The sequence below is a fragment of the Mustelus asterias genome, chromosome 6 (genome assembly GCF_964213995.1).
Source record: "Mustelus asterias chromosome 6, sMusAst1.hap1.1, whole genome shotgun sequence".
NCBI classification, from domain to species: domain Eukaryota; kingdom Metazoa; phylum Chordata; class Chondrichthyes; order Carcharhiniformes; family Triakidae; genus Mustelus; species Mustelus asterias.
Window position 1 is genome coordinate 121,755,858 of NC_135806.1, and position 18,227 is coordinate 121,774,084.

General features: G+C 44.7%; 1 protein-coding gene across 2 annotated transcripts in view; it reads right to left on the bottom strand.

Moving 5' to 3' along the window:
* tenm3 (teneurin transmembrane protein 3) overlaps positions 1–18,227 on the bottom strand; it is a 593,227-nt gene that overhangs the window by 159,502 nt on the left and 415,498 nt on the right. For both annotated transcript variants that reach the window (XM_078215101.1, XM_078215099.1), the window contains 3 exons: positions 16,890–16,991; positions 14,906–15,100; positions 3,199–3,399 (listed from right to left, as the gene is read on the bottom strand). In XM_078215101.1, coding sequence (XP_078071227.1) covers positions 3,199–3,399; positions 14,906–15,100; positions 16,890–16,991 — 498 coding nt within the window. The remainder of the gene's footprint in view (positions 1–3,198; positions 3,400–14,905; positions 15,101–16,889; positions 16,992–18,227) is intronic.

Consider the following 18,227-nt stretch of genomic DNA (forward strand, 5'->3'; position numbering starts at 1 on the left):
TGGAATTAAGAATCTACTGGTGACCATGAAACCATTGTTGGAAAAACCCACCTGGTTCACTAATGTCCTTTAGGGAAGGAAATCTGCCGTCCTTACCTGGTCTGGCCTACATGTGATTCCAGGGCCACAGCAATGTAGTTGACTCTCAATTGCCCTCTGAACAATGGCAACTAGGGATGGGCGATAATTAATGGCCAGCATGCGACGCCCATGTCCCACGAATGAATAACAGAAAATGCACTGTAGTGATTATATGATTCTTCGAAAAATCCACTCAACAGAGGGTTGGGGGAGGTTCTATTATAACTGAGCATCAAACTTATCTTAAGGAAGAAAATTCGCATGAGACATGTTCAGTTTCAGCTTTTCATTCAGAAGACCACTTAATTTCCTCACAGCTGAAGCCTTATCACGTTGACATCTGTACGAGCAACATTATGATTAATTGATATTTCTGCCATTAATTAAGTGCGTTGGGATCCACTAAACTTTTTTCTGAGTTCAGTAATTATTTTTTGTTGTAGTCATTTCCCTTTACCCATTTCCTTTTTTTTGCGTGTGTGTCTGATCTTATTTTCATATCTGACCGTGGAGAGATAAATTTTTAAAGCATATAATTTTACAATTCAGCGAATTTCAAAGCTGCGCTTTTTTTCTTATTGTTGCTTCGACCAACTCGTCAAGACGTCAGCGGCAAGCAGGACCTGAAAGCAGATTTCTTCCAATAATACCGTAGCAAATGGCTTCGAGGGAGGTAGAGTTATTCTGTTTCAAGCAGCAAGCCACCGCAAGGAATTTTACCGAGTGCTTTTTGTCTTCAAACTGGGAATATATTGAGTATGTTACAGATCACACATGGAGCGGGGCGAACTGCGGGCACAACCCTTATGAAGGAAGGAAGTCCTCAGGACATCCCAAATTGTTTTACCGCCACTGAGGTACTTTTGAAGTCTAGTCACTGTTGTAATATTCAAAATGCGGCAGTCAATTTGCAGGCAGCAAACTCCCACACAGCAATGTGATAACAGCCAGAAAATCTGTTTAGGTGGTATTGGTTGAGGGATAAATGTTGGCCCTGGCATAGAATTGTAGAATCAAAGAATTCCTACAGTGCACAAGGAGACCATTCAGCCCATCGAATCTGCTCCGGCTCTTACCTAGGCTCTATCCCCGTAACCCCACGTACTAATCTCCTAACCTAATCTTGGGACACTAAGAGGCAATTTAGCATGGCCAATCCACCTAATTTGGACTGTGGGAGTGAACCGGAGCACCCCCCGAAGGAAACCCATATAGATACGGGGAGAACGTGCAAATTCCACACAGACAGTGACCCGAGGCCGGAATCGAACCTGAGTCCCTGGTACTGTGAGGCAGCAGTGCTAACCACTGTGCCACCGTGCCGCCCCTTATATATAACTCCCCTAGGGGGCATAACTCCCCTACTCTTCTTCAAAATAGTGCCATCGAATTTTTTTCAGGGCATACGGGTGTTTGGTTTAATGCTTCACTCTGACAACAGCACCTCCTCAATACCGCACTGGAGTGTTAGCCGAGAAGTGATGCTGTAGTCGCTGGAATGGGGCTTAAAGTCACAACCTTCTGATTCAGACAAGAGATTACCGCCAACTGTGCCACAATGGATAGCAACGGGCATCCTTGAAGGATACAACTCAATGGAAACTTGACAAAGCAAGCAGAATTTAAAAAAAAGAATTGCTGGTTAAAAATAAATATTCCAGTTGTTCAGTTCCCGGATCAGCGACTGAAATTTAATGCCTTTAAACAACACAGAATTGGGGTTAGACTAGGATTTTTTTCTGTAATGGAATTTTGATAGGTTCACTGGCATATGGAGAATTGATAACAATGAATGCAAAGTATGTAGACTTAAGGTGACATTGTCAGAAATGCCCAGCTTGCAAGCTGGAATATTTACAGGCAAGAAATCGTCAGATTGCAGTATTAATATTAATAAGGAGAAAATAAAACCAGTACCACTTTTACAATAAAGACTCTTCCTCTGGCATAGACTACCCTGAGCAGGAGCTATCCTTCAGTATCTTGGCCAAATAGTCAGCAGTAATGTGCGGATCTTTGACAGTAACTGGAAAATATTCAACCATTGCACCTAAGCCCAGTCCTAACTCGAACATGGACTGCAGCAGTTCGAGAAGACAGCTCATCATCACTTTCTCAAGAGCAAATAAGGATGGGCATTAAATGGCGGTCTAGCCAGCGATGTCAACATCCCATGACTGAAGTAAAATGCATTGTAGCAAGGTTCACTGGGGAGTGGTCATAAACAGGCAGACAAACTCTCACTAACCCAGAGAGAGACAAGCCCAGTTGCCTCAGAGGTTCAGCACAAGAGAGCACTTTGTCTCCTGTGTGCCTTAGTAGCAGGCCAGCTGGCAAATTGACCCACCTTCTCTCGGGCAATTAGGGATGGGCAATAAACGCTGGGCTTGCCAGCGATACTCTCTTATCATGAATGAGTAATTAAGCGAAACCATGGCAGGAACATCTTGGGAACGTTGTTCAAAAAGTGCATAAACATTTTTTAAAAAACAAAGGAAGATCTTTATTGCATAGCCCAGACTTTGAAAGAAAAGTAAAGTCTATTTATTAGTCACAGTGGGCTTACATTCACACTGCGATGAAGTTACTGTGCAAATCCCCTAGCCGCCACACTCCAGCACCTGTTCGGGTACACTGAGGGAGAATTTAGCATGACCCCAATTCACCTAACCTGCATATCTTTGGACTATGAGAGGAAACCGGAGCACCCGGAGGAAACCCATGCAGTCACAGGGAGAATGTGCAAACTCCACACAGACAGTGACCCAAGCCGGGAATCGAACCTGCGTCCCTAGGGTTGTGAGGCAGCAGTGCTAACCACTGTGCTGCCTAAAAGTAATTGTACTGTTGACTGGTTGCTGTTTCTAGAAAGAGGTTTCTCACCTGCCCACTGCAAGAATTTGGCCTCTAAAAAAAGAGAGAATTTGCTAAGTACCTCAGACCATTAAAATGAATGATGGATATGCCGGGGTAACCTATCCACTGATAACGAACATCACCAGGTTACTGTGTAACTCAGTAAGTACGCTGCTGCTGCATTAGACCCTTTGGGACTTCAGGCTCTCAACATTTCACCACTTATGAGCTGATTTGCCAAGGTATCCTCTGTCTACTAACCCGCTGAGCAGTCTGTGCCTGTCCAATTTGGATCACAAGTGCAGGAACCGCTCTCCTGAAGGTAGGTCCCGTGGCCAGAGCACTGATCGGGACACATGGTTTTCGAAGTCTCGCAGTTTGCGCCGCCCCATCCCGAACTGCAGTGGCATTCCCCGTGGATGCAGATCCCGTGGTTCGAGCAGGTGGGATTGTAGCAGTCCGCTGGAAGAAAAACACAAAATCATCCTTTTGCCCGAGGAGATGAGAAATAGCAGAGGCTGGCAAGACTTGGTCCTCTAATTCACTTTAATGTGCTTTAGATGATGAGATCTAATTTAACAATTTGACTCAATAAAACTTTACACTTGTAGGGTCAACGACCTGAAAATTTAATCTGTTCAGCACTAATTGCCTTACTGTATGAACAAAGATCAATAAAATCAATATTTCGGGGGTAGGGAAATTGGATTTTGCATTTGAAAAATGAACTGATCTTTCATAGCTTCCTCCTCAATACCATGATTATGATAGAAGAACAAAAAGGTGACCAATTGTCATCACAATTTACCAGCATCAGCTATCTTGTCAGTTCTTCCCGCTGACTGAATAACTACAGTGCATGAGAGTCGACTATCAATATATTTGGCTGAGGCAATTCTTCACTCTGTGATGTGAAACAAATATTAATGTCTCCTCATTGTTTCGTCACCTCAAAGTGAAGAGCATTACTCAGACTTCCTTCAGTACCTGTACTAAAAGAAATGGCGGGGGAAATAGCAAATGCACTCGTGGTAATTTACCAAAATTCGGGTGGTTCCGGCAGATTGGAAAACAGCAAATGTGACGCCACTGTTTAAAAAAATGAGGTAGACAAAAAGGCGGCTAACTATAGACCAGTTAGCTTAACTTCTGTCGTGGGGAAAATGCTTGAATCTATCATCAAGGAAGAAATAGCGAGATGTCTGGATAGAAATTATCCCATTAGAAAGACCCAGCATGGGTTCACAAAAGGCAGGTCGTGTTTAACTCATTTACCGGAATTCTTTGAGGACTTTTCGAGCATGGAGGACAATGGGAAACCTGTGGATGTGGTGTATCTGGATTTCCAGAAGGTGCCAAGCATTCGATAAAGGAGCACGGTGATACGGGTAAAGTATTAGCATGGATAGAGGATTGGTAACTAACAGAAAGCAAAGAGTGGGGGTAAATGGGTGTTTTTCTGGTTGGCGATTAGTGACGAGTGGTGTGCCTCAGAGATCAGTGTTGGGACTGCAATTATTTACAATTTACATAGATGATCTGGAGTTGGGAACCAAGTGTAGTGTGTCAAAATTCGCAGATGACACTAAGATGAGTGGCAGAGCAAAATGTGCAGAGGATGCTGAAAGTCTGCAAGGGGATATATATAGTTTAAGTGAGTGGGCAAGGGGCTGGCAGGTGATTACAATGTTAGTAAATGTGAGGTCATCCATGTTGGTTGGAATAACAGCAAAATGGACGATTATTTAATTGGTAAATAAATGCTGCATGCTGCTGTGCAGAGGGACCTGGGTGTCCTTGTGCATGAATCGCAGGTCATAGAGTAATAGAGGTTTACAGCACGGAAACAGGCCCTTCGGCCCAACTTGCCCATGCTGCCCTTTTTTTAAAACCCCTATGCTAATCTCAATTGCCCGCATTTGGCCCATATCCCTCTATATCCATCTTATCCATGTAACTATCTAAACGCTTTTTAAAAGACAAAATTGTACCCGCCTCTACTACTCCCTCTGGCAGCTTGTTCCAGACACTCACCACCCTCTGTGTGAAAAAATTGCCCCTCTGGACACATTTGTATCTCTCCCCTTAAACCTATGCCCTCTAGTTTTAGACTCCCCTACCTTTGGGAAAAGATATTGACTATCTACTTTATCTATGCCCTTCATTATTTTATAGACCTCTATGAGATCACCCCGAAACCTCCTTCACTCCAGAGAAAAACGTCCCAGTCTATCCAGCCTCTCCTGATAACTCAAACCCATCAAGTCCCAGTAGCATTCTAGTAAATCTTTTCTGCACTCTTTCTAGTTTAATAATATCCTTTCTATAATAGTGTGACCAGAACTGTACACAATATTCCAAGTGTGGCCTTACCAATGTCTTGTACAACTTCAACAAGATGTCCCAACTCCTGTATTCAATGTTCTGACCAATGAAACCAAGCATGCTGAAGGCCTTCTTCACCACTCTGTCCACCTGTGACTCCACTTTCAAAGAGCTATGAACATGTACCCCTCGATCTCTTTGTTCTGTAACTCTCCCCAACGTCCTACCATTAACTGAGTAAGTCCTGCCCTGGTTCAATCTACCAAAATGCATCACCTCGCATTTGTCTAAATTAAACTCCATCTGCCACTTGTCAGCCCACTGGTCCAATTGATCAAGATAATTGGTGCAGAGGTAATTAAGAAGGCAAATGGAATTTTGTTCTTTGTCTGGAATGCGCTGCCTGGGAGGGTGGTATAGGCGGGTTGCCTCACATCCTTTAAAAGGTATCTGGATGAACACTTGACACATCACAACATTCAGGACCATGGGCCAAGCGCTGGCAGATGGGACTAGGTAGGAGTTCAGGTGTTTCTGATGTGTCGGTGCAGACTTGGTGGGCCGAAGGGCCTCTTCTGTGCTGTATGGTTCTATGATTTAGATAATAATCTGCGTTTTGAGTCCTCCTACCAAAATGCATGACTTCACACTTCCCCACATCAAACTCCATTTGCCAGATTTTCGCCCAGTTACCCAACCTATCTATAATCCCATCACAGAATCACAGCATCCTCATCACAACCTGTCTTCCCACCTCCAAACTCTTGAATAACTGTATAGTACTACTAGACAAACCACTTCTTGTTGGGGAGATTTTCAATTTACTGCCTCAGCGTTAAGCTGATAACGCGACGGGCACCCTGTAGAAACTGCTCAATTTTCATTTCCAAATTGAAAATGTATCCGTTTCAATGTGCATTGAACTGCTTTGCGAATGGCCCAGTTATTCCAATTACCTGTTACTTCTCATTCCCAACCTGGTCACACAGACATCTCCACCCTCTCAATGACTGACTCGTGAATTGCTTTCAGCTAATAAGCCGCAAAGTCACCTCCACGTCACCTTACTCTTTACTGTGAGCCTCCGCTTACTCTGGGCACATCTCCGGGATGCATATATTTCCACATGAGAAGAGAGGGGAAAAACGGAGACAAACCAGAATCTTAGCATTGGTTTCTCTCAACTTACACTTGTCAGTTAATGCCCAGTGGCTGTATTAAAAATACTGCCTTGGACTTAGAGTTCACACAATGCACGTTTAAACAGTGCTCACTTTATATGAACTCCCTACCCCTTTAAAACAGCAACATTTTGGCATTAAGGTGTTTTGGTTAAGCTTCAGTTAGTTGGTCATGCCATATTTGCTCTTGGGGGCACTCTCGACACGGGCTACTGGAGCAGAACAAAAGTTCCATTCTACCCTGCTCAAGTTACTTTTAAATAGCAGCCAGCTTTTTGGGCGGGATAGATGCGCTGCTTTTGGAGCCACCACCACTGCAAAATGCCAATGTTGTCGAAAGCATTATCATCCTCAACTTGGATAACAAAAATTCCCATGATTGTTCTCAATGGTGGGGGAGTCCAGAACTAGGGGTCATAGTTTGAGGATAAGGGGTAAACCCTTTAGAACTGAGGTGAGGAAATTTCTTTGCCCAGAGAGTGGTGAATGTGTGGAATTCACTGCCACAGAATGTAGTTGATGTCAAAATGTTTGATTTCAAGAAGGAATTACATGTAGCTCTTGGGGCTAAAAGGATCAAGGGATATGGGGGGAAGGGGGAGGGGGATCGGGATACTGAATTTGGTGATCAGCTATGATCAAAATGAATGGCGGAGCAGGCTCGAAGGGCCGAATGGCCTACTCCTGCTTCTAGTTTCCATGGTTCTGTGAACTGGTCCTAATGAGGGCTAAAAAGGAGAAGCACCACTTCGGTTGCTGAAAACAAAAGCTGCAAATTCGGAGGTCTGTTCGTATTTGTAAAGGGAAGTGTCTATCCTTTAGTTTTAAATCTGACTGGAAATGTTAGCTTGCCCTTTTCTCTTTCCTGATGCTGATGGGTCTGCTGTCTACTGCCAGTGTTTCAGGTTTGCACCGTCTCCAGCCTCTTTCTCTCCATCGCAGCCGCTGTGACTTTCTTAGTTTGCAGTTTAATCCCAAGGTTTAACAGAGTTTTAACAGTTTCCAACCAGAACCAGCTGGGTTGAAATCTTTAGTACTCAGAAAACTCGCTGCCCTACCTTACAATATCCACTAACATTCAATCAGAATTGCCTTTTTATTTAAAAGAGTCATTGCATTTTTTATTTGAATCATTAATAGCTCTGCTACAAAGAGATATATGTAAACAGGGGTCACCAGATGATTTATTTTGAACTTATCAAAATGTCCAGCTGCAGAGGTAAAGATGGCTAACATTCATAGAATTCTTATAGTGCAGAAGGAGGCCATTTGGCCCATCAAGTCTGCACTGACCACAATCCCACCCAGGCCCTATTCCAGTAACCCCATAAATTTACCCTGCTAATCCCACCGATCTATGGTCAATTTAGCCAATCAACCTAATCTGCACACCTTTGGACTGTGGGAGGAAACCGGAGCACCCAGAGGAAACCCACGCAGACATGGGGAGAATGTGCAAACTCCACACAGACAGTGACCCGAGGCTGGAATTGAACCCGGGTCCCCGGCGCTGTGAGGCAGCAATGCTAACCACTGTGCCGCCCACCCACTGACTGACCAATGCATCAGCCTCATTATTAAGACAGCAGTATCTTACATATCTAAATTTCTACACAGAAGTGAAGGCGGAGTTTCTGACCTCACCCACGGCTGGGATTCTCCAGTCCCGCTGCTGTGAATGGAGATTTGGCTGAGCGCCAAATTCTCCGTTCTCGCTGGTAGCATTGGGGGGGGGGGGGGGGGGGGGAGCGTGTATGTTTTTACGACCGTAAAATTCTGAAGAGACAGATTTAGAAAGATTGAAAATTTACCACCCCACCCACACACATTTGGAAAAGAGACATTCAAACCCATTGCTTATTGTATCCTGGATAATGGCCACAACATTTTCCAGTAATTCAACAATAGGTTATTTTTCTATAATTTAGCAATAGTCTGCAATTCTCCTGGCTGCACAGAAATTGATTTCACAGGGGAGAAAAAAAACAGCTGCTCTATAAAATTTATAGTATAGTACACAGACAAATAATAGGTAACCCCACGTAATTACAAGGCAGTAAGCCTGAATTGACATGACAATTAAAACAAACACTTGAGGTACAGTTGACGACAACATCTGAACTCTCGTTTATATGACTGCATAGTAATCACTCTCAGTTACCCGTTAATCTTTCTATAATAATTATCCTAATATTTCATACATGCTAGTGACAGGACTAAACAAGTGAATAAGGAGCTTTGGAATGAAACACATGATTCTGGAGATATGCCCTTGAAGGTTTCCGCTCTGCCATCAGTCTTGGCGAAGTTACTTTCCAGCTTTTAGCAAAATGAACACTAAAACGGTCCAGTTAGCTGAGATGTTCTTGCGTTTGCTCCACAAGACAAGCTCCTCATTTGAACTAATGGAGCATGTCTCATTTTGTGGTGGGATTAATTGCATTGGGTTCACGCCATGCTGGCAGAGTCCAACTCACCTGTCTGTGAGTGATATTAAATAATCTGTCTTACAGATTGTTCTCATTCTTTGGAAAGGGCTCATCAGCTGCATGCAAATAACTGGAAGTAACATGGCAACTGACGGAAGACTATTCTCTGATTTTATTTTATTCATTGTGGATGTCGCCGACTGGGCCAGTATTCACTGCCCTTCCCTAATGTTGTGTGATTTCAAGAAGAAATTAAAGATACAGCTCTTGGGGCGAAAGGGATCAAGGGATATGGGGGGAAGGGAGGAATCAGGATATTGAATTTGATGATCAACCATGATCAAAATTAATGGCGGAGCAGGCTTGAAGGGCCTGCTTCTAGTTTCTATGGCATTGCCCTTGTACTGAGTGACATGCTAGGTCATTTCAGAGGGCAATTAAGAGTCAACCATGTGTTGAGCCAGATGCAGGCCAGACCAGGTAAGGATGACAGATGAGTGAACCAGATAAGTTTTTACGACAATCAACAGTGGTTTAAAGGTCATCATTAGACATTCCACATTTTGTATTGAATTGAAATTTCACTATCTCCTGTGGTGGCATTCGAACCCAGGTCCCCAGCATCTGGGTCTCTGGATTACTAGTCCAGTAGCAATACCACAACATCATCGCCTCCCTGTAGTATGCCGTCACTTCCCCATTGAAATTTGTCAGCCTGGAAGTGCTATCCCTACCTCCCTCTTGCTACAGATGCTGCCTTGACCGGCTGAATGTTTCTGACATTTTCTTGTTTAACTTCAGATTTCCAGCATTCATCTTTCTTCCTGTAAACTAAAAGCCACAATGATCTCACCCAGTTAGCACCGATTGCCATGAGGTCCCTTTTTAGTATTCTGATGGAAGTAGAGGTTGAAGGCACTGACTTAATACGACAATGGCAATTACAAGCACAACAATGAGACACAGGGTGCAAGGTGGGAGGAAGCTTTGCAGGTGCAAGATGAATTATGTTCAAAGAATTAGGAATATAGTGACTGGACCTGCTCCTTAATTAGCCATCCTCTACATGCCTCATTGGTACAAGTACATCTTTGAATAACTGCAAAGACATTTCCAGGCCAGCAACAGTGTGCATCAGCCACACCACACTGATCAAGGAAATATTTGATTTGCAAAAGCATGCCATTAATTGCAACTGAACGTTTTCCCAGGAAACTGACGATAAACAATACAGAGCAGAGATGCTGATAGTAAGGCAAGGGTGCCTCCATTTCAGGTGACCTCAGGTGGCCTTTGGGTGGCACGGTGGTACAGTGGGTGGCATGGTGGCACGGTGGCACGGTGGCACAGTGGGTGGCACAGTGGCACAGCGGGTGGCACAATGGTTAGCACCACTGCCTCACAGCGCAAGGGTCCCAGGTTCAATTCTGGCCTTGGGTCACTGTGTGGAATTTGCACTTTCTCCCCGTGTCTGCTGGGTTTCCTCCGGGTGCTCCGGTTTCCTCCCACAGTCCAAAGATGTGCGGGTTAGGTTGACTGGCCGTGCTAAATTGCCCCTTAGTGTCAGGAGTATTAGCAGGGTAAATGAATGGGGTTATGGGAATAGGGCCAAGGTTGGATTGTGGTCAGTACAGACTCGATGGGCTGAATGGCCTCCTTCTGTACTGTAGGGATTCTATGATTCTCAGCATCCCCGATCTATCTCAGCTGCATCCACCTCTCCTGGTGGGACCTTCAAGGTTCTGATGCTGACTAGTCTGGACTCGGGGCCTCCGTTTGGGACTGTGGTCTTGGCTCTGAAGCCTTTAGTAAAATCCAGTCCGTAGTTTCAGGGTTAGTCAGTGCTGATCAACCTTGTTGTGGCAAGTTGCAGGATTCACCATTGTAAAGTGACTCAGAGTCTGACTGCCCATACTATGATGCAGTATGAGCCAAAATACTGTTCTAGACTCTCTGACAGTGTTTGAACTGGACTTAAGCATGAAGAACTGAGAGGTACCATCATTCTTCCATGATCATTTTACAGTGTAAGACCGCAAGGAACTACAAAGAGTTGTGAACAAAGCCCAGTCCATCACTCAAACCAGCCTCCCACCCATTGATACTGTCTACACTTCCTGCTGCCTCAGAAAAATGGCCAGCATAATTAAGGGCCCCACATACCCCGGTCATACTCTCATAGAATCCCTACAGTGCAGAAGGAGGCCATTCGGCCCATCGATACTGCACCGACCACAATCCCACCCAGGCCCTACCCCCACATATTTACCCGCTAATCCCTCTAACCTACGCATCTCAAGACTCTAAGGGGCAATTTTTAACCTGGCCAATCAACCTAACCCGCACATCTATGGATTGTGGGAGGAAACCAGAGCACCCGGAGGAAACCCACGCAGACACGAGGAGAATGTGCAAACTCCACACAGACAGTGACCCGAGCCGGGAATCGAACCCGGGACCCTGGAGCTGTGAAGCAGCAGTGCTAACCACTGCGCTACCGTGCCGCCCTCTCTTCCACCTTCTTCCGTCGGGAAAAACATACAAAAGTCTGAGGACATGTACCAGCCGACTCAAGAATAGCTTCTTCCCTGCTGCAATCAGACTTTTGAATGGACCTGCCTCACATTAAGTTGATCTTTCTCTGCACCCTCCTATGATTGTCACACTACATTCTGCACTCTCTCGTTCCCTTCTCTGTGGACAGTATGCTCTGTCTATATAATGTGCAAGAAACAATACTTTTCACTGTGCAACAATACATGTGACAATAACAAATCAAATCAAAATCAAATCAAATCCTGTTCAGAAGCAAAGCGTCAGCAGAATGCCACAAGAAGTTAATATATGTGGCAAGATAATGCGGGCAGTATTAATTTCTCGAAAGACTTGATAGCAGGCTATGCAACCTGTGAATCCAACCACCTCCACGGTCTTCTGAACAAACAAAGTCAAACCAACAGGTTGACCTTTTCACCAAAGAACAGAAATTCAGAATTTAAAGCATGGGAAGTGCTTTGCAGGAGTTTGCAAAGTGTAAAGTGGTTAATTTAATTGACCAAAGCAGGACAAATTGGGAGCAGAACTAATAGCTCACCCCTCCTTATGAACCAATAGTAGAGTATTACAGCTGGCAGTTGGAATTGACTGAGAGTCTACAATAAGGACGGCTCATGGACGGCCTGTGCGTGCGTTTCGGAGGATCACTTCCCTGATCACTTCCCATGTTTGCGCCATGGCCTATTCAGGATGGTTTTCTCCAGCATTGCGTTCCGGTGCATATAAAAACAGCCACCAATGTGCAGAGGAACATGCACTGGAATTCTACTGTCCCACCTGTCACAGAATCGGAGCGGGCGAGGGACGGACAATGGAAATGACCATTGACCTCGGGTGGGAATTTCCGGTCTCGCTCGAGCGAGGCCATAAAATCCTGCCCATGACGTCCGAATTAATGAATCAATGGAAATGGATGTAAAATGTTGCAGGTACACATAAATTCAGGAGAACAAAACAGGGAATCTGAAGTTTGGACATGCAGACGCACAAACAGAAATGATCCCCAGGAAGTGATCAGCTGCTCCATCAAGAATGCCTCACACTCACAATGGCTGGAGCATCATGACTTTGGCACTTATAACCTAGATATGGCCTTTGTAGGGTAGGCAGTGGCTTAGTGGTATTGTCCCTGGACTAGTGATCCAGAGACCCAGGGTAATGATCTGGGGATCTGGGTTCGAATCCCACCATGGCAGATGGTGAAATTTGAATTCAATAAAAATCTGGAATTAATGATGACCACAAAACACTGTCGATTGTCATAAAAACCCATCTGGTTCACAAATGTCCCTCGAGGATTTTTTAAAATCTGCGATCATGTGACTCCAGATCCACGGCAATGTGGCCGACTCTTAAATGCCCTCAGTGATGGGCAATAAATACTGGCCCAGCTAGCAATGCCCACATCCCATGAACGAATAAAAAATAACCTCCTGGGAGTGGTAAAATGGTGCAAAATCCAGCTCAAATAAAGGGGAAAATATTCAATGGAAAATCCAATCAGAATCTAGTCCAGGAAAATAACACAAAGATTTGTGTGAACTTTAATCCATTTACTGGCTGGAATTCTTCGACCTCGCCCGTGGCTGGGATCCTCTGTGAATGGAGATTTGGCTGAGCGCCAAAAATTCTCCGTTCTCGCTGGCAGCGGCGGCATGCCATACGACATTGGAGAATTCAGCCACCATCTATGCGATGCAAAACTTAAATATTTCACTTCTGACAGTGGAAAGGGAGAACTGCTGTGTGTGTGTCATTGTATTAAATTAGAGATTCATAGAACAATACAGCACAAAGGGAGACCATGTGGCCCATCGTACCCATGATAGTACTACCCAATTAGACCCAACCATCTGCTCTTTCCCCATTGCCCTGCACTTTTTTTCACCATTAAGTACGTATTCAATTCCCTTTCCAAAGTTTCAAATGAATCTGCTTCCATCAGGCAGTGCACCTCAGACCACAACTCACTGTGCAAAAAGAATGTTTGTTGCCTCTTGTTCTCTTATCAATCACCTTAAGTCTGCGCCCTCTGGTTACTGACCCTTCAGCCACTTCCCTCCACCAAATTAATGCATCATTGTGAACACTTCTCTTCAGCCTCCTCTACTCTAAGGAGAACAATCCCATTGCCTCAGGCTCTCCACATAACTGAAGACTTTCAGACCTTTTGCCATACTTTTACATCCACTCAAAGGCTTGGACATCCTTCCTAAAGTGTGGTGCACAGAAATACCCCAGTGTTTGCTAAAGATTGAATCAAAGTGTCTTGCTTTTGTACTTTATAAAGCCAAGCATTCCATATTGTTATTTTAACAACCTTGTTCACTTGCTCTGCCACCTTCAAGAATTTGTGTTTTTACATCCCCAGATCTCTCCAATCCTAGAATTCCTACAGTGCAGCTAATTAGTCAGGACAACAGTGCATTCGGCTCATCATATCTGCACTAACTCAGCAGCTTCTCCAGATCCCACCCTACCCCCCATCCCAATACCTTGTACATTTCCCATGGCTAATCCACCTAATCTACACATCTTTTAACACTAAGGGACAATTTAGCATGACCAATCCATGTAACCTACTCATCTTTGGATGGTGGGAGGAAGCTGGAGCACCCGGAGGAAACCCACGCAGACATGGAGAGAAAGTGCAAACTCCACACAGACACATGAGGCTGGAATTGAATCCGGGTCCCTGGTGCTGTGAGGCAGCAGTGCTAACCATTATGCTACCGTGCTGCCCTTTAAATTGCATCATTTAGTTTGAATTGCTCTCTCCCCGTTCTTCCTCCCAAAATTTACTTCATGCTATAAGCTTTGAGGTTCAGAGTCAATATCACTGCTGTCTCCTGCTTTACTGCTACTTCAGTGAAGATAGATACTAAGTACCCATTTAATATGTCAGCCAGATTCTGTGCTTCTGGAAGAAGGTCGCATTTTTGGTTCAAATTGGCCCGAACCAAGCCATTTCCTTCCTGCAGATCCCCCACTGTTCAGTTCTTGTTTTGACAACAAATTTTTGATTCCAATTGGCCTGGCTCAGGTCTTTTCAACTCACTGAAGCCACCCCTCCCGCAGCTATGTATTTTTACTCTTGGATGTATTGTGCCCTTTTTTTCCATAACCATTCCAAAATTGTGTTATGATCACTGTTTCCAAATGCTTTCCCACTGCCACTTGCCCCACTTCATGCTACAGAAACAGACGCAGCACAGCTTCCTTTCTTGTCGATCTTTGAACCACACTGATGAAGAATGATCTCTTATACATATTTCAGGAGTTTCTCCCTCTCGTTGCTTGTTTCTACCCCAAATTAAATGCATATTCAGGAAAATAATATAAGCATTCAATCATTCATGAACTTTGCTGATCAGAAGATGTACATTAATATCTCCATGTTTCGTGCCATATTACACTTTGAATTTATTTCCAACAAGTCACTTCCCGTGACTTTATTGCTCTTTTATTTCGCTGTACCTTGCTCACAGGTTTCTCCTTTGTAACCCGAGTTGCAAACACAGGAGCCCATGATGCAGACGCCGTGTGCTCCACAAAGAGGGTCGATGCACTGGGTTGAGGGCACATCGCACTCCGTCCCTTTCCAGCCACTGTAACAAAGGCAACGCCCCTTGGAATATTGGCCATTGCCGCTACATAATATTGGACATGTTGCTATACAAGAGAAATGAGAGTATGTTACACCAGGTCGGAAATAACACTACAATTAAATGTGCAAATAGGCGGATATCAAATTTTCTTATCATTAAATGACCACACACTCTTTTCTGCAACAGTTGCAGCAATTCTCAATGATAGTCAACTTGATTGAGCTTCAAAAACAAAGATCTTCCACAAAAGAATGATTAGTATTGCAGACTCAGCGCTGGATTTTCACTACTGAGATGGGTAGCATGGGTTGGGAAATTATTTGTTGGCTCACCTTGGTTTAAAGCACATAGTCACACACAATTTTCACTATGGTGGCTGCTGCAGGACGTAACCAGGTCCACCTACCACAGAAGCAGATCTAAGACAGTCATGGGGGATGGAGGAGTGCCGAGGTGGGCTGGTTTGAAGGCCTGCCTCGGTTTGCTGGAACTTTGTCTCAGTTGGAATAAAAGGAGTTAGGCCCTCGTACCTTCACCCATACATCTCTTCACAATTCCAACCACTCCTCACGGCCTCTCTTATCCTTCATGCTAACTCATGCTCCTCATCACTGGCCATGGCCTCTCTTATTCTTCATGCTAACTCATGCTCCTCAGCCACTGCCCATGGCCCTTCATAGTCTCCATGCTAACTCATGCTCCTCATCACTGCCCATGGCCCTTCATAGTCTCCATGCTAACTCATGCTCCTCATCACTGCCCATGGCCCTTCATAGTCTCCATGCTAACTCATGCTCCTCATCACTGCCCATGGCCTTTCATAGTCTCCATGCTAACTCATGCTCCTCAGCCACTGCCCATGGGCCCGTCACAGTCTCCATGCTAACTCATACCCCCAGCCACGTCCCCTGACCCTTCATACCCCCCATGCCAACCCCAACCATTCTCCATGTCCCCTCATGCTCTTGATGCCATCTCATGCTATTTCCATGCTCATTCACCCAGCATCCACTGTGTACGTAACCAAGGAGCCATATAACAACAATGGCAAGCGTGGGATAGCTGACAGAACCACCCATTCAGAAATGTCTTTGAAAAAACCTGATGTTCCTTCAACCCTGTAGTTGTTAGTCAGACTGACCATTGAAATATCAATAACAGAGACTTCTAACACATCACACTCTTCATCATGTCCAAATAAACGTTCAGGCAATGACAGAGGAAATCTTAGAACAAACTTATTATAATAACTTAAAGATGTCAATCAAACAATGTTAACTTCAATTGTCTAAACAGATTCACAGCTGGGTGAATGTTTTTATTGGTTTGGGCTCTCAGGCAATCATGTAGACTGAGAACAAATGAAAACCCAGTCAACATCCCAATGTTTATTTGGACAAGGTGAAGAGGTGTGAAATATTTGAACCCTCTGTTATTGAAACTTAATGGTCTGTCTGATTGACACTTTTATTGCAACAGCAATGCACAATTGTGCGGGCGAGGAGATCGCTACCCACAGATTGGAGCTGGCCAGGTTGGCAGTGCAGGGCATGGCCTTGCAATCCACTCCCTTACACACGCTGGTGAAAAATGCTCGCGCCGGGAGTGGGTATGGGAATCCGGAATCGGGTCCTGCTTGCCATTTTTAATTGGCACCGGAGTTGGCTAGACCCTCCAGATATCAGGCCCTCAGGAGTCTGTTGCCATGTAGGACATGACCGTAACTAGGGGAAACATCTCAGGTTATTTTGCACCATTCCCAAAATAGCTCCACTCTCTGTGTGCGCACAATCTCCTGTCCTGACCGACAACACACAAATAGTTTGGGATCCTGAACAGGACCTTTTACATACCTCTGGCACAATCCGGTCCAAAAAATCCAGGAAAACAATGACAAGCTCCAGAAACACATTCCCCATTTCCGTGACAATTCCGTGGACATTCCACTACAGACTCTGCAAACAATCCAATCTTTACATTACACTAGATTCTCACTCTGGAAAAGTACAATGACAGGTCTCGCAAAACCTTATTTTGATAAAAACTTCATTATGAAAATAATTCCCTTCAAAGAAAAGAGGAATTGGCAAATTGTAAAGATCCAACAAAATATGGCCTTTCATATTTGGAACATTGGAATTGTGGACCTAATGTTGCAGACAAATATCATAAACAGAATTTAATTTTTAAAGAAAGAAGTACTTTGAGTTTACTTAGCACCCTTTATGACCTCAGGAAATCCCAAAATACTTGAGTGTCCATGAAGCATTTGTGAATCGTAATCACTGGTGGACTGTCGGAAATACACCCAATTTACACGCAGCAAGCTCCCACAAATAATGATGAGATAATAAGCAGATCATGTGTTTTTGTGATAGAATCATATCACAGAATCCCTACAGTGCAGAAAGAGGCCACCTGACCCATCAAGCCTGCACTGACAACAATCCAACCCAGCCCCTATCCCCATAACCTTGCATATTTACCCTGCTAACCTCCCTGACACTAAGGGGAAATTTAGCATGGCCAATCAACCTAACCCGCACATCTTTGGACGATGGGAGGAAATCGGAGCACCCAGAGAAAACCCACGCAGACATGGGGAGAACGTGTCGGGCAGCACGGTGGCATAGTGGTTAGCACTACTGCCTCACAGCGCCAGAGACCCGTGTTCAATTCCAGCCTCAGGTCACCGCACATTCTCTCAGTGTCTGCGTGAGTGTCAGGTGCTCCGGTTTCCTCCCAGAATCCGAAAGGCGTGTGGGTTAGGTTGGTCGGCCATGCTAAATTGCCCCTTAGTGTCAGGGGGATTAGCAGGGTAAAAACGTGGGGTTACGGGAATAGGGCCTGGGTGGAATTGTGGTTGGTGCAGACTCGATGGGCCAAATGGCCTCCTTCTGCACTGTAGGAATTCTATGATTCTATGACACCCAAGGCCGGATTTGAACCCCGATCCCTGGCGCTGTGAGGAAGCAGTGGCAACCATTGTGCCACCATGCGATGTTGGATAAATTTTGGCCAGGGCACTGGGGAGATCTCACCCTGCTCTTGTTTGAACACTGTGATGAGATCTTTTCATGCACCGAGGAGGCAGTAAGGCTCCCAGTTTGGTATTTCAGTTTTAATTGGTTAAGAGATTGATTGATTTCAGATGAGATTAGTCTGATAACGTGTTGTCCTACGAGCTGACA